Source organism: Tetrao urogallus (genome assembly GCF_951394365.1).
Source record: "Tetrao urogallus genome assembly, chromosome: 4".
Classification (NCBI taxonomy): Eukaryota; Metazoa; Chordata; class Aves; order Galliformes; family Phasianidae; genus Tetrao; species Tetrao urogallus.
Genome location: NC_136817.1, coordinates 54,970,771 through 54,985,154, shown reverse-complemented (window position 1 = coordinate 54,985,154; position 14,384 = coordinate 54,970,771). Strand labels below are relative to the sequence as shown.

The 14,384-nt window shown below is 35.1% G+C and overlaps 1 protein-coding gene across 8 annotated transcripts in view; it reads right to left on the bottom strand.

Annotated features, from left to right (window-relative positions):
- KCNIP4 (potassium voltage-gated channel interacting protein 4) overlaps positions 1-14,384 on the bottom strand; it is a gene marked incomplete at both ends in the record, with an annotated part of 382,566 nt that overhangs the window by 35,520 nt on the left and 332,662 nt on the right. For 4 of the 8 annotated variants that reach the window (XM_079534465.1, XM_079534464.1, XM_079534463.1 and 1 more), the window contains one exon: positions 3,009-3,133. In XM_079534465.1, coding sequence (XP_079390591.1) covers positions 3,009-3,133 — 125 coding nt within the window. Of the gene's footprint in view, positions 1-3,008; positions 3,134-9,552; positions 9,659-14,384 lie in introns of all 8 variants that reach the window. The other 4 variants (XM_079534460.1, XM_079534459.1, XM_079534458.1 and 1 more) reach the window with 2 other exon arrangements.

The window sequence follows — 14,384 nt, the reverse complement described above, 5'->3', positions numbered from 1 at the left end:
AAGTATTTTTTAAATGGAAATTTGCCAAAGCCAGGGACATTTTTAAATCTGTGAGAGATCTATCAATGGACAAAAGAGAAAGAAAGACCACATGTTGAGTGCATGCTTGATAGTCTGTGCAATTTATTGTGAAGTACCTCTTGTACTAGGCCTGCCACAGAGCCATTGGTTTGAAAGGTTAATGACTGCTGCAATCACAATTTCAATTTACAAGAAATGGGATGACAAGAAACCAAATACAAAATGGAGAGGTCCCACTGTGATGGCAGCTGAGCAACAATTCATCAACAAGAGTGCATGAGGGTTGTAAAGCCAGAGTGCTAAGGACAATCTTTTGAGTCTGGGAGGGCTCAGGACTTCCTTTAATCTCGTTTTTCAAGGATAGCATAGATTTTAAATGGCAAAATTGATGAATACTCATAAGTCATCCTTTCATGCTTTTCCTTGTAACAGCTGTTAGGTCATCTGAAAGTGCTTATCTCACTTACTTACATTTTCTGTAATATATCTCTTCTTGTACTTTAAATTTTGACCTTGATTACTACCAAAACAGCCATCAAGACAAGCATTTCAATGCTCTTAGGGCCTTTTTTTGCTGTTGTCCTGTATTTGCTTCCTGAAACATCAGATGTTCTACAACACAGACTCTCTAAAGCTTTCGTACATTTACACAGATACAAGGATGCTATCTGACTCTTGGTGCTCCTCATATATAAACTACTTTTTGCTAGATTTGGAATGCAACTTGTCTGTAAATCAAATTCATGAAAATATCTTTACAGGCTTATATATTTATTTCTTTGAATAAAAAGCTTAATAAATGAAATTTTGTAGACATCACTTATACTAAAGTAATACAGTAATACTTGTTGCTTTCCCATCTGAAATCAAGAAGTGTGTGTAATTAACATGAAACCATAAATAATAAGTTAGTGGACATAAGCTGGATGAAATTCTGGTTGCTCCTATCTCAGAACACACAACCTAGAATTGGGCAGGATTCAGGGAAGTCAACAGGTTGGAATAAGTTATGTACAATGAAAGATTATAAAGACAAAAAAAGTTTTAGCTAGGGAAAGAAGAGACTAGACAGGGTTTGTGGCAGAGATGTGAAAAGCAATATCTGAGAGAAGTAATGGTAACAGTTACTCATTTTCTCATAGCAGAAATACAATAGCTATTAAAATAGAAGGAAGTTGGTTTGAAATAGACATGAATTATTTTTAAGATGAGGTATAATTATGACATAAATGTAGTTAAAGTACATAAAACTAAAATATGCAGCTGTAACATTCAGTATGGTAAATATTTCAGTATAAGAATGCAAGGTGACAGAACAGTATGCGAGCCAAATGATAACTCTAAATTTCCTCTGTTCTTATATCCTTTCCTTTATATGGCTACTATTGAAAGAAGTATGCTGAGGCATACTAAATTCAACTAAATACAACATTCCAACTCTCCCCTCATCATTGCTGAATTAAAGGCAAATATCACCTCCTTCAATCCGCCGGGTCTTTTTCTGCAAAACTACTTTCCAGCTGGATGACCTCCAGCATATACTGATGCATGAAGCACAGAGATGAAGCACATGGGGTGAAGATATTGACAGGATAGCATTAAGCTGAATTTAAAAAGAATGGTACTGAGAAGGGAGGTGGCCAATGGCAGACAGAATTCAACAAGCATTGTCGAGGGAGATCATTTAAATACAGCCATGGGAGAGACTATAACGCTGTCCCATATCAGTGCCTACCAAACCACTCAAACTGTGTTTGATAAAACCTGAACAGGTGACAGAAAAATGAACTAACTCACATAGACGACCTTCTGACAGAGCTGAGACACACTTGCCCTACCCACTCTCTGAAGAGATTAGGTAGCTGCAATCTAGCACCAGGTTTTGCAGTAGAACAGACAAAGATGAGAAACAAAACAAATCCCAGCTCAACCAAAGGTAACCATTCATTTCTGAAGTTTGAAGCCTGGGTTAAGACTGCTGCTTGAAACTGATTTATAACAGTCATCAGCACTGGACATGTTTTACAGCATTTTTGAAAGTAATTGATAACTTTACAATCATATTAGACACGCAAAAAAAAATCTGAGTTCCATGCTCATTAGCTCCAAAAAGTTGAGGATATTTATACTTGCATGTCTTTAATTACCATGTACTGATAAGGAAATGAAACACTTTAAGAAAGATGTATTACCATCACAACTCCTTTGATGCAATACGTTTTAGAACACAAAAGTAGATCAAGAGCTGGAATTCCTCTTGAAAATTACAGTAAATAGTAACCAATTAAAATACTTCCTTATAATGTATTCTCTTCTTCCATGCGTCATGTTACACAGAGAAGCATCAAGGTCCTTTGTTCTGAGGCTCTAAAAATAACTTTCTTAGAGAAATGGACAGAAGGCTTATTTTATCCACTACGCTTTTACCTTTCTGCCTTAGATAATTAGGAACATTAGCTCATGATTTGCAATACCTTGGGACTAGTATCATTAACAGGGGAATGTTCTTTAGTACCTTCAGGAAATGAAAGCCTTTGAGAGCAATCATGGTTAATCACTAACATGACAACATTATATACTGTCTGAAAATGGAGATGATACATAGCCAGGACACATTAAGTGACTCTATATTTTACTTCCATTGTGAGCTTTCAATAAAAATGTTGTTTTAAAGTACCCTTTCACATAGCTTGCTTTCACTGCATCACTACTCCTATCATTTCATTAATCCAGCCTCAACACAACTTTTAATCTCTCCTTGAACAGTCTTACTTTACTAACTTAAATTATTCTCTGCTTCATACTTTGCATCTTTTAAACTATTCACTTGCTGCAGATTGATTATTTCCACACTTTATACATGTTTCCACGTGCAGCATTTAACCATGGAACCCCACAAACTCAATTGAAAGCAATCCTGTACAGCTGAGATCGCAGTGGCATGTGATGTGTGAAGCAGATGGTAAATTAAAAACTGAAGTACTTACATTCTTGAAACCTCTATATAAGATCTGAAGTTCCTTCTTTGTGAATTTACTCTGTGCTTCCAGCAGCTCAAGAGCTTCAGGTCTATGCCGTACTGTGGCCATTTCCATTTCATCTTCTACAGTGTCTGCAAAATGCAAGAGACAGAAAGGAAAAGCTCAACAAGAAATGCAGGATGTAGAAATATCTATCCTATGTAGGAAAAAAAGAAAATTAGATGACATTATTTTAAAGAATGGCTTTTGTGACCTAAAAGACATGTAAGTTCAAAATGAACGTGTCACAGGGAATCTGCTTTAATGGCTGCATAGAGCGTGGAACAGCAATGATGATCCAGAGGTCTGGATATTATTACAATATTAATATAAATAACAGTAGACTGGAAAGCAGACATTCTACAAGGACATACATGACATATTCAGTAGGATTTTGCTGTTTCTACAACCCTCTGACCAAAGAAAAGACCTTATAAAACCTTACTGTGTCTCAGCAATACTGGTGATATTCCCTCCGTCAGTCACTGGATCAGCCTGGGATTCCCAGTGTCCTCCTTTATGGATAACTTTGTAAAATGTTTGGGAAGGATATTCCACATTCAACAGTGGGCCTTACTTTGAGTACAGCATAAGAAATGATTATTCATGGTGAGCAGCTTTAAGGAGGTAACATGAAGATTTCAGCAAATATGAATGCCAATATACACCTTTAAGGCTCTAATATAGTTCTAAAAGGACATGATTAAAATGTGAGAGTCCAAAAAAATAGCTAAAGCAGTGTACAGTACAGATTTTCTTATACAGGAGTACAAGGCATACATTTGATCCAAATTTTGACATACCGTATATAGTACTCCTGATAAATTCAATCAAATCACTGCCTTTTGCTGGATCGTTATACCAGTTATAGAAATGTAACCTGAACAAAACCTAACATGCTTTTTTTTTTTTTTTTTTTTTTTTTTTTACTTCTTCAATGGTAAAAATATATTTTTTATTTCATCAGTGGGGGCCTCTGTATTCTCAAAGTAAAGTTTTATTCACCTCAGTTTTTGGAAGATCCCAAACAAAACCCTCCATTAAAACAGTATTATGCTTACATCTTCACATGTTTTTTTTTCTGGTACAGTGCAATAATAACTTTCAGTTGCTTGAGAGAAATCTGGCATCAGGAGATCAAGTTCAACTATCCCAAAAATGGACCACTTTAGAATAAAACCAGAGAATCACTGAATGGCTTGGGTTGGAAGGGACCTTGAAGGTCATCCAGTTCCAATCTCTCCGCCATGAGAGGCACTCCACTAGAGCAGCTTGCTTGGAGCACAGAATCAGTATATATCAACAACTTGGATAAATGTTCAAAAAATTGTAGGACCTTGTCTTTTCCTCCTGGTAGAGAGAGGTTGTTGCTGGCACTCATCTCAGGAACCTAAGGATTAAAGAAATATTCAAGGTGTGGAAAGGAAGAAAACAGATGTTTAAAAAAAAGAAAAAAAAGAAAAAAAGAAAAAGTGAGTTCCACTGCTTGAGAGACTTCCAGTAGAGAATGGATGGTCCAATAGCAGAGGCGATATAATATCAAAAGTGTATGTAATTATTCCTATTTCAGTGGTGGTTTAACTGAAAGACGAGAAAGCAATGTTCTGCTGTAAACTCTAGGCAGGTATATTTCTCATACAGGCATGTCATCAAAATGGTAGTGTCTAAGTGGTTTCCTAAACCATTAACAACGTCTTGTGAAAGAACCAAGACTGAAAGTGAAATGGCAGATCATCACATCGACTTAAAACTCAGATCAAGACTTTTTAACACATAGATATTTTTTTCTGACGTTATTAAGAATTTCTTTCATGTAACCAAACAGGAGAAATTAACAGATAATTTCTGAATTGTGTCTGAACTGAATTTAGCCAACTTCTGCTCCAAGCAAAGCCTCTGTGCAAGGCAGCATCCACAAGCCTAAATGTTACTTTTCTGAACACAGCATAGAAATATTTACGTACTTTGAAATACACAAACACCCGTACAATGGGCATAAATGCAGATTCCAAAATCTGACAATGTGCTGAACAGAGCCATTAACACGGTGAACCCATGACTTATATACATGCGTAGTTTTTTTAAATATATTTTTTTACTATGCGGAAAATAAGTAATTTGGTGAGTTTAAGGCAGTGCATATAGTTAGGCTGAAACAGATATCTTTGATGAGCAACATTGGTTCAGTAGATTTTTCAAAGAGTAAACTGAAGTGTTTTAAGATTGCAATGTGATGTGTAACATTAAATGATTTAGGTATTAAAAGGGCACAAGTTTTACAGAATAACTCTTTATTTTACTTCTACTCTGGTGATTTTTTTCTTCAGTTTCCTCCTAATAGCACTGTTCTTCAGTATGGATATGCTTCGGTTTCTGCTGGTTCCTTCTTACCCTAAATCCCAAGACTAGGTAAGTATTTACCTTAAGAGCGTCAAATGTGAATTCTTTTCAGATAAGATGACCAAGGAGTAAGTAAGGACTCGTAACTTTAGAAAACCAGCAAGTCATTTAATAGATGTAATTATAAGTGCAAGATAAAAGGTGTGGTGTTAGATAAAAAAAAATGAACACCGTTAATGCTTTATGGCTTTTCAAATCTGATTCTTAGAACATCATTTTCTCCTGACAGTGTTCCTTGAGTACATTTATTTTAATTAAAGCTGCTTCTGTCAAAGTTTTTCAGCTTAGACTCAATGTAGAAAGATTTATTAGAATAAGAAATACAGTGCTAATCCATTTAAAATGACGTTTGCAGATGCCATAACAAAATGTTAAATTCAATCACTGAACCAGACTGCAAATTTACAGAACACTTTGCATTTCATAACTCTTCTGAGAGACATGTTAGTTTTGTCTGGCTCTTTACTTTGGCTTTTTCCAAGTCATTATTTATGAGTGTAAGCATTACAGAGAATGTCTGTAGGAGGAACCAGACATGACATTTTTCATTTTAACTGACAGAAGATATTTTCCAAATCAGTATCACCCATAGACTTATCTGAGAATATCCACTGTGTATTGGCTTATGGGCAAGCTAAAACATATTTCTCTTCCATGCATTCGTGGGATGTTTCAGATGACTCAGACACAATCAATATTTTTGTGAAAAATTCCAATGTAAACACTATTGACAAAAAATCCACCACTTTACATCATCGTTTTGACGTTTGGTGATAGTTTTGAAAGATCAATATCTGAATTCACAGGATTCTAAGAATATTTCAGTTCTCACCTTTAATAAGAAAATTCATCTCATGTGGCAGTGCAGTTCTATACTGTTATCAAAGCATAATTAAATTGTTCCAGAGTTAAGAATCTGTCTTCCCAATGTTTGGAAAGCCTAACAAAATTCCTGAGCTACATTTTAATTCTCCTTGAGAACATCCAGGGTTTATTTTGCAAGGTTACCGAAGCTTTGCCATCATATTTTTAAGGAATTTTCTCTTCTGTATTCATTATAAAATAACTATAACGAGATCATATAGATATGCAGCAGAAATTTTCTCAGGTGTATAAAAAATGAACTTGAGAATAAATATTGTTGAAATGCCACTTTTATATGTCATGAGTTACACAGACTTTAAATTTATTATCATTTAGAGAGATAGGGACTTAAAGGGAAAAAAGGTCTCTATTTGTGAATCATCCGATTACCTAGAGGGATATCTACAAGCTCTTCTAGAAGTTAAATGAATAAATGTAATAAACATAAGGCCAAATATATGTGCCACAGAATGTGATGCCTGTATGTCCTTATTGATGAACATTTCTACAGTGTTTAATGATTTGGTAAAAATGTAGAAGACTACAGTGTGGTGGCAATACTAGTTTTCTGTTAATGAAAAGATTCAGTGTAACAGTCTTATCACACTCCATTTCCGTAGCACCTTACTGACACAAACAGTCCAAAAATAAGATCAGTGGGAGCTTTCTGATAATATGCCAACCACGCTGATTAATATACTATAGCATTCATGAGTTACTTGTTCTCTCACAAAAAAAAAAAAATTAACACTTATGGCTACCATCACCCAGGCAAGAAAAAAACACACACTTCAACATGTGCAATTAAAATGTGTGAAAATACATCTATTTCTCAAGAGAAGTTTTGTAATTTCTACGGCATTAATGAAAAATTCATCATTTCAGTTCTTTAGTTTCTTCAATCTAAGTTAAGAACTCTTTTTTCACATTTTTCACGAAGTGCTAATATATCTCAGCTGAAAAAGAGAAACAAGTTCATATTTACTTCTTAATATATTAAATAAATAATCATACGGGTGTCATTAATGAGTTATCTTTCTTCCAGCTAAACAGTAGAGACAGTTTTTAAGGCATTTGCTACAGGAGCTATGCTTTGAACCTTCCATCACATATTAAATAACAAAATGGTAAAATCGATGCAAAAAACAGACATACTCCTTAAATAATGATAAAAACGAATCAAAATTTAGGGCATACCTGTAAAAATTGTGCATATACGTTTGCCTGTACAGATCCCAAATTTCATCTCCCTTATTTATTTAATAATGGCATGCATACACACTATTCCAAAACCAATCTTAAGTCTAGACTAACCAGTCTAAAATACACAAACAAGAAAAAGCACTCTGAGATGTACTGTTGAATGGGAAGGCTGAAATAAGTTTTTATTTTTATTATTAAAATAACCCTTTTCTGCACATATTCAATTGCAATACACAACTGCATATGCAACTGCAAATTAAGGATTGGCAGTTTTTCAACAAAATACTTGCTTTAAATCTATTCCTAGTAAATTTTCTAAGGAATTCATATTATGTGGTGGTCATTGTAGGTAGCTCTGACTTCATTCCCAGTACATCAGGAATGTTGCTTCTTTCATGCCAGAAGAAATCAAATAGCACATTATGTCAAAATACAAAAACAACAACGTACATCTACAATTTAATGTTATATTTTCATTTAATGTAATATTCTCATTTAAAACAACATCTCATTATATACAAGAGCACAGAGGAAAATGTCGACTTCATCTTTTCTTTTTACTACTTGGTTCTTAAATATGAAACAACTAATGCAAGTTCTACTTTGTCTTCTCTTTCGGCTTGTAAAAATACTTTCAGCTCAAAAAAGCACATTTTGCATGGTCAGAGATTTTGAGAAAATTTAAATATTTTCATGTTACCTGTACAGACAAAAATGTCGCACAGAGATGTGCAAGGAATAAGGACGTGTCGCTCTCCAAACATCAGACAAAGGAATAAAACCTTCCATTTCTTTTTAGTCTAGGACTATCATTACTCAGGTCATGTAGGTGTAAGCAGTTTCTACTTAAAGCTGTCACTACAGTGAATGCCTTTTTTAAGCTACTCTGTTTTCCAGTAAAACACATCAACTGAAATCACAATGAAAATGTTACTGTGCAACCAAATCCTTAGTGCTTTTCATCTTTGAGATCTCAAATGCCTAGAAAGGAGAGAAAGTAACATAGAAGAACAGTCTTCTCTATGGAGGCACACATGAAAAAACTGTGTAGCAGAAAGAAATCCTATGTCCATACCACTGAAGTCTTAGTACTTAATCTGGGGCCTGTGTTCACAGTCTAGTGGTCTCGGATTTTTCCATGATCACTGGACATGGGGAACTGCTCTTACAGGCACTTCTTGTTTTATACTGATCAATATGCTTTGCTAAGAAGAGGATACTGGAAGCATAAGGACCACTCAGCATCTAATTTTAGCTGCTAAAATGAGTGCATAGAATAAAGTCAAATTAATCTAGATTGAATTGGGTCCACAGGGATATTTAATATCAAGTTATATCAGCAAAAAAGATATAGGAATGTATTAGTGTTATTTGTATTAGTGTTATTGTTCTAATTTGTCTTTATCTGGGTATATATGGATGGTGAATCTGTCCATCTGTTTCTTCCTGTTGGACAGTCTCTGAAAGGATTGTATTTTGTCAGAGCATAGGATCAAGACATTAAAGAAAAAGTCAGTGTACTTGTCCTTAAACTCTACATTCATATAGTTTGTTTTCAAGCTCTTTTTTTTTTTGTTCCAGATATGTATATCAGGTTTCATTTCCTACAAAGTTTGATGTTACATAAAAAAAAACACATGCAGGGCCAAGCCTTTCAGCTAAACCAGTACTGCTGATACTATCCTATGAGCTGGACAGCAAGAACACAAACATTTGTACTTGTATACAAAAGAGCTACCAATTTGCAAATACAGTGAGAACAAGCATTAAATTTCACCAGTGAACCACTTTCCAGCTAGCCTGCAGAGCATAAATCCCAACCCAGAATCTACTGCAGAGCAGACTCTGGCACTGGTATATTGCCGTTATGCTCTGCGCAGACAAATCTGTTAGCAGCCTGTCCATCACTCCTTTTAAACATGAATAGATCATTCATTCAGCAGATATCTTCTCTTTTGAACAAGCAGTTAATGAAAGTACAAATTTTGTTGCATGCAAACCTAAAAAAAAAAAATCAAAATCAAAATCAAATGAAAAATAAAACTTGCTTTGAGTAACAGGAGATGTCGTTTTGGCAGCCGAGCAGGGCAAGAGCTTCATAAGTCGCTCTTTAATACTGCGTTTGGCACTGTTCTGAGCGTAGAGGAAACCTAAAAAATATATTATCAGTATTGTTAACGTAGGTTTGTGAACAATTTCTGTACATGCTGCAGTTTATCATTATAGCAGAATCCTTATGGGGAAAGGCCAAACAGACAACAGCCATCCTGAATTGCCAAGGGCAACCTGAATTTTTGATCAGGACAACAAAACCATTTTGTCGTATCTTTCCAACAAAGGGGATGTTTTGTATGTGTGCATCCCTGGAAAAGTTCTTATAACCTGCCAAAGTTCTTATAACCCACTTTAGAACATCCCACAAATGCATCAGGTTGTGTATTTGAAACAACACAAAGCAGATGTGTTTCTAAAGATTTTAATGCTAGAAATACTTTAAAGATTTTTAACTGTATTTAATTAATTATTAGAATTTAGGTTTGATATGGAAAAACATACACAAAAAACCACCACACAAATAAAAACTTAAGTATATCTTTTGTTGTCCTTTCTGGCAATCTTCTACTTCCAAGATTGAGTTTTTTCATATTGTACATTCAGCAACTAAGATAACCAACCTGGCACTTTTGCCTTTTCTGAAAATTAAATTATTGACTACAATTAACAACCAGTCTACCTTTTCTTTAATATTTGAAGTTTAACATATATATATATATATATGTAGTTATATATATATATATGTAGTTATATATATATATGTAGTTATAGGTATTATTTACATTTTCATCAATATTAACATGGCTGAATAACTGATGTTGACGTGCCATAAAGTAGGTAAACCAAACTATCCTTATTTATTGAAAAGGAAATTGTTAGCCTAAATGCCTGCAACATCTGACTGATTGACCATTTTATACAAAATGGATGATATGAGCAAACATCTCCTAGATGGGTATTTGCTGCAAATGACTGACTTAACATCTGTACAACAGTTTACCAAATGATTAATGCTCCTAAGAAAGGTAAAGCTTAGTTTGGACTTCATGTAACTCCTGCACTTTTTCACAGTTAAGTTTGCACAGTTAACTACATAGTTACACAGGTCCACAGAATCCATGTAATTACTGAAGATGTACACAGTGCCTTGAAGAACCCAATGGATTGTGTACTTTTCAAGCTCACAGATTTGATTAAGCAAAAAATTCACCACCAAGAAAGTATGCTGCAGTCTGTGTTGTGTTAACATAGTGAGAGATTATTGTCTTAACATTGATCTTCAAAATAGATATTAATGAAGAGGTGGAAAGCCATGAGATAGTAATGCCGTGATCGTGATTGTCTTCCTTCAAACTGCTATAGAAGAGAATGATAGTAATTCATAGCCAGCAAAGTGATATTCAGAAACTGATTTTTTCCAAACTCATCTTGATTTCATTTGTTAATATTTTGTCACCTAGAGATTTCACAACTGTTATCCCTCACGCAGTCAGTCACAAACTCCCATGGGCTGTGTTATACTTCTTCATATTCAGGTTAGTTAACTAGGGCTCCTTGCTCTTTAGTTTGATAATTTGTTCTTCTGCAATCGAAGTTAAACCCCGAGACACACTTTACCCCAGAATTCACAATGGGAACGTCCTAAAACTCATCTCCATACCACACCAGCTGGAATTGTGTTTTTTTGTCTCAAGAGGTGCTCACACTTCACACAAACTGCTCTAACTAGAGCATGCCCTACACACCTTCACATCTAGATACTGCTGTACCGAGATATGTTCTGTATATGGATAGATTTTAGGCATACGAGACAAACTTTAAGAGTGGCTGCTATTTAGCATGATTTATATCTGCAGTTGCAACAAATAAAGAAAGCAATTGTTTAAACCTGATTTACAGAGATTTAAACTAAAGAACTGTTAATCCACAACTGTATAAATAAAAGTATAATATGAGTAGTTTATAGTACAATATGTGTATAGTAGAATATAAAAATTATGGTGTATGCATTGTAAGTTATGAAAGATTTATAGACTACCATACATTCATAATCTACTATATCTAAACCTAGACTAGACCCATCTTAACTCTTTACGCATTTATTCAGACATATGTCTTTGCTTTACTGTGTATTGCCCTACTGTTACAGAAACAGGTCAAACCAACCCAGCAAAGAACATCAAGCAAAGAGAACTTTGCAGGAGTTTTTAGAGGCAAAACATCTCTCTTCCTAAATGCACTTGTTTTCATTGCAAATGTTCTGCAGCCAGCATGAAAACAAGGGCAGGTAGCCACTTTTTGTTGGTAGTCTTCTGCTCAGCAGAATAGCATTCTGGCTTGTATCCCCCCTAATAACACAAGATGGACTGTTGGTGTTGTAGCTGTCCTTGTACTTAAATTCTTACACAACCTTCGCTACAGCAAATTCCCACTACTAAAAACAGCTCTCTCTTGCCTTGCTTCCCACCTCATTGTTGACCTTCTATAAAGGGATTTGGGTGCTAAACTTCAACCTAGAAGGCACACACATCTGAGCACTTTTCTCTTTCCTTTATTTGGCAAAGCGAGAAGATAAGCTTCCTGTGTTTAAGTCTTGCTCAACCCTTTACTCAGCAGTATTTACAGTCCACTGGCCACATCCAGCGTCTCAGCAGTACAGCTTGCTGGAATTTGCATTTTTTCACTTACAGTACTTAAAGTCTTCTGAAGAAGGTGGGAAAAAATGCCTATATTGTATTTTAGTTCTTTAGTTTGGAAGAGGCCTAATATAAAGTGTGAAAGCCAAGCTTACATTTACCTGGATCTAAAAATTCGGTAGGAGTTGACAAAGATTCTGGAGGGAAAAAAAAAAAAAAAGCACGAACTGTTTTCTTGGCATACTGGTTTGCATTCAATTTCAGCTGTATGTTCAAATTTCTCCCAGGACCTTAAGAGCTGTCAGCCCCACTAAACTGCTAATGTTTCTGCACAGATGGAAGAGCAAGGGAGACAAAACGAGTGCAGTTTTTCATATTCATAGTTCAAGACTTGTGGAAGAGAGCCAAATCAGAATGTGTTCCTTCTACGTAGTGAGCCTGGGAATGAAACAAAATGATGTACAACAGAAATATTTATAAATCTCAGTTTTTGGAAACACCTGCTGAGGAACTGTCTGAGTTATCATTAAGCTACTCTACGGATCTTCAACATTTTTAGCCAAACTGGGAAAGCTTTCTTGCCAATCCCATTTCTATGTACAGATATAATTTTAGTGATTCATCCTGTTCTGCCCCATCTGTTTTTCATTCCAAAATACATCTGTTAGCTTCACAGACCACACAACCCTATAAACTACAACAGATCTACAGGGAGGAGCCATAAAGGTGTTGAGCAGAAAAAATGTACAGCAGCATTTTAGGGATTGCTTTGAAACACTTTCAGGAATAAGACTGCTGTCCTTCTGTCTCAGTTCCCTTGTACACACTGTTTTACATCAGATTTCCAGGGGCAGACTGAGATGAGGAGCTGGCAGCCACACTTACCTACCAACCAGTTAGAGGTCAGAATCAAAATGGAATTCCAGAGACCAACAGTGCTTAGCGTGGATTGTAAACAAAAAGTAGAGAAAAAGGGATTTTGCCTAAAACAATAATCACAGAATGGAATACGTTGGGCACTTGTGGGGTGGGAGATAGGAAAAAGCATAAAAGAAGAGATGAAATACTTAATAACACCGGATAGAAGGACATAGAGATGTGTGAAAGCACAAACAATTTAAAACAGAGAAATGACCGCTCTTTTTTCCTTTCAGTATTTGTTAAATTTCCCAAATACAGTTTTATTATTCAGATAACACCTCCACAATAAAACTGTGCAGATTTTCAAAATAAAAAACTTCTGAAGTTATAAATAGTTTCTATGCTTAGTGCAAACATTATCTAATACTTTGTAATCATTTCCAGGAGCTGAAATGCTAAAAAAAAAAACTTCTAGAGTTTCCCCAGTGCAGAGCTTGAAAAATCTCACATGAAACGGCCCAGGTGAGCATATGAGAAGATACACAATGAACCAGATTTGACTGCTATTCTGAGCTATGCAGTTTCCTTTTATTTTTCCCTCCTTTTTTTTTTTTTTTTTTTTAATTCTTCCTTATGGGAAGAGCACAGAAGTTTTTAATTAACTGTACTACATACAAATTATCACACAGCAAACTGTATCAGCATAGAGAAGGTTATCATTTAGGGATCTAGGAAAGAAACAGATAAGGAAGAAGGGTTTTTTAAGTTAGAGGAGTACTAGATCAAAGGAAAAAAATACTTGAAGAAGAGTTCAGAAATGATACAGATAAATTTAAAAAATAAAAATGAAAAAAAGCCTGTTAAGCACAATGTTTTTGTTAGGCTCTCTTACTGTTGTAAGCAGTAAATAGTTGTAAATTATTATTAATGAAACTCCTGATTTAGTATTGTTCAAGGGGATTTTAGAAGTGAAATAAAAATGCTGAACAACAGAGCTTAACTGCCAACAGCTTTGTAATGCAGCATTTTCTGAAGAACTGTTAAAAACTGATGTATACATGAGAATCTAAAGAACTATTTTTTGTTTTTCATTCGGCTTTGATTCAAACATATTTTTAAGCTTTTAAGGAATGACAATTTCTCTCAAAGAAACAAGCAATTAGTATAGACTCTGGGCCAAAGAAAATCTGCAAGCAATTCAAGAATGTTTAAAATTCAGGAAGGACACTCCACTCAGGGAAAGCCACACTGGCTACTATTCACAGTCAATACAGTGCAGCTGAAATAGATCGGCAGATGAAATCAGCGATGCTGAAGGAACCTT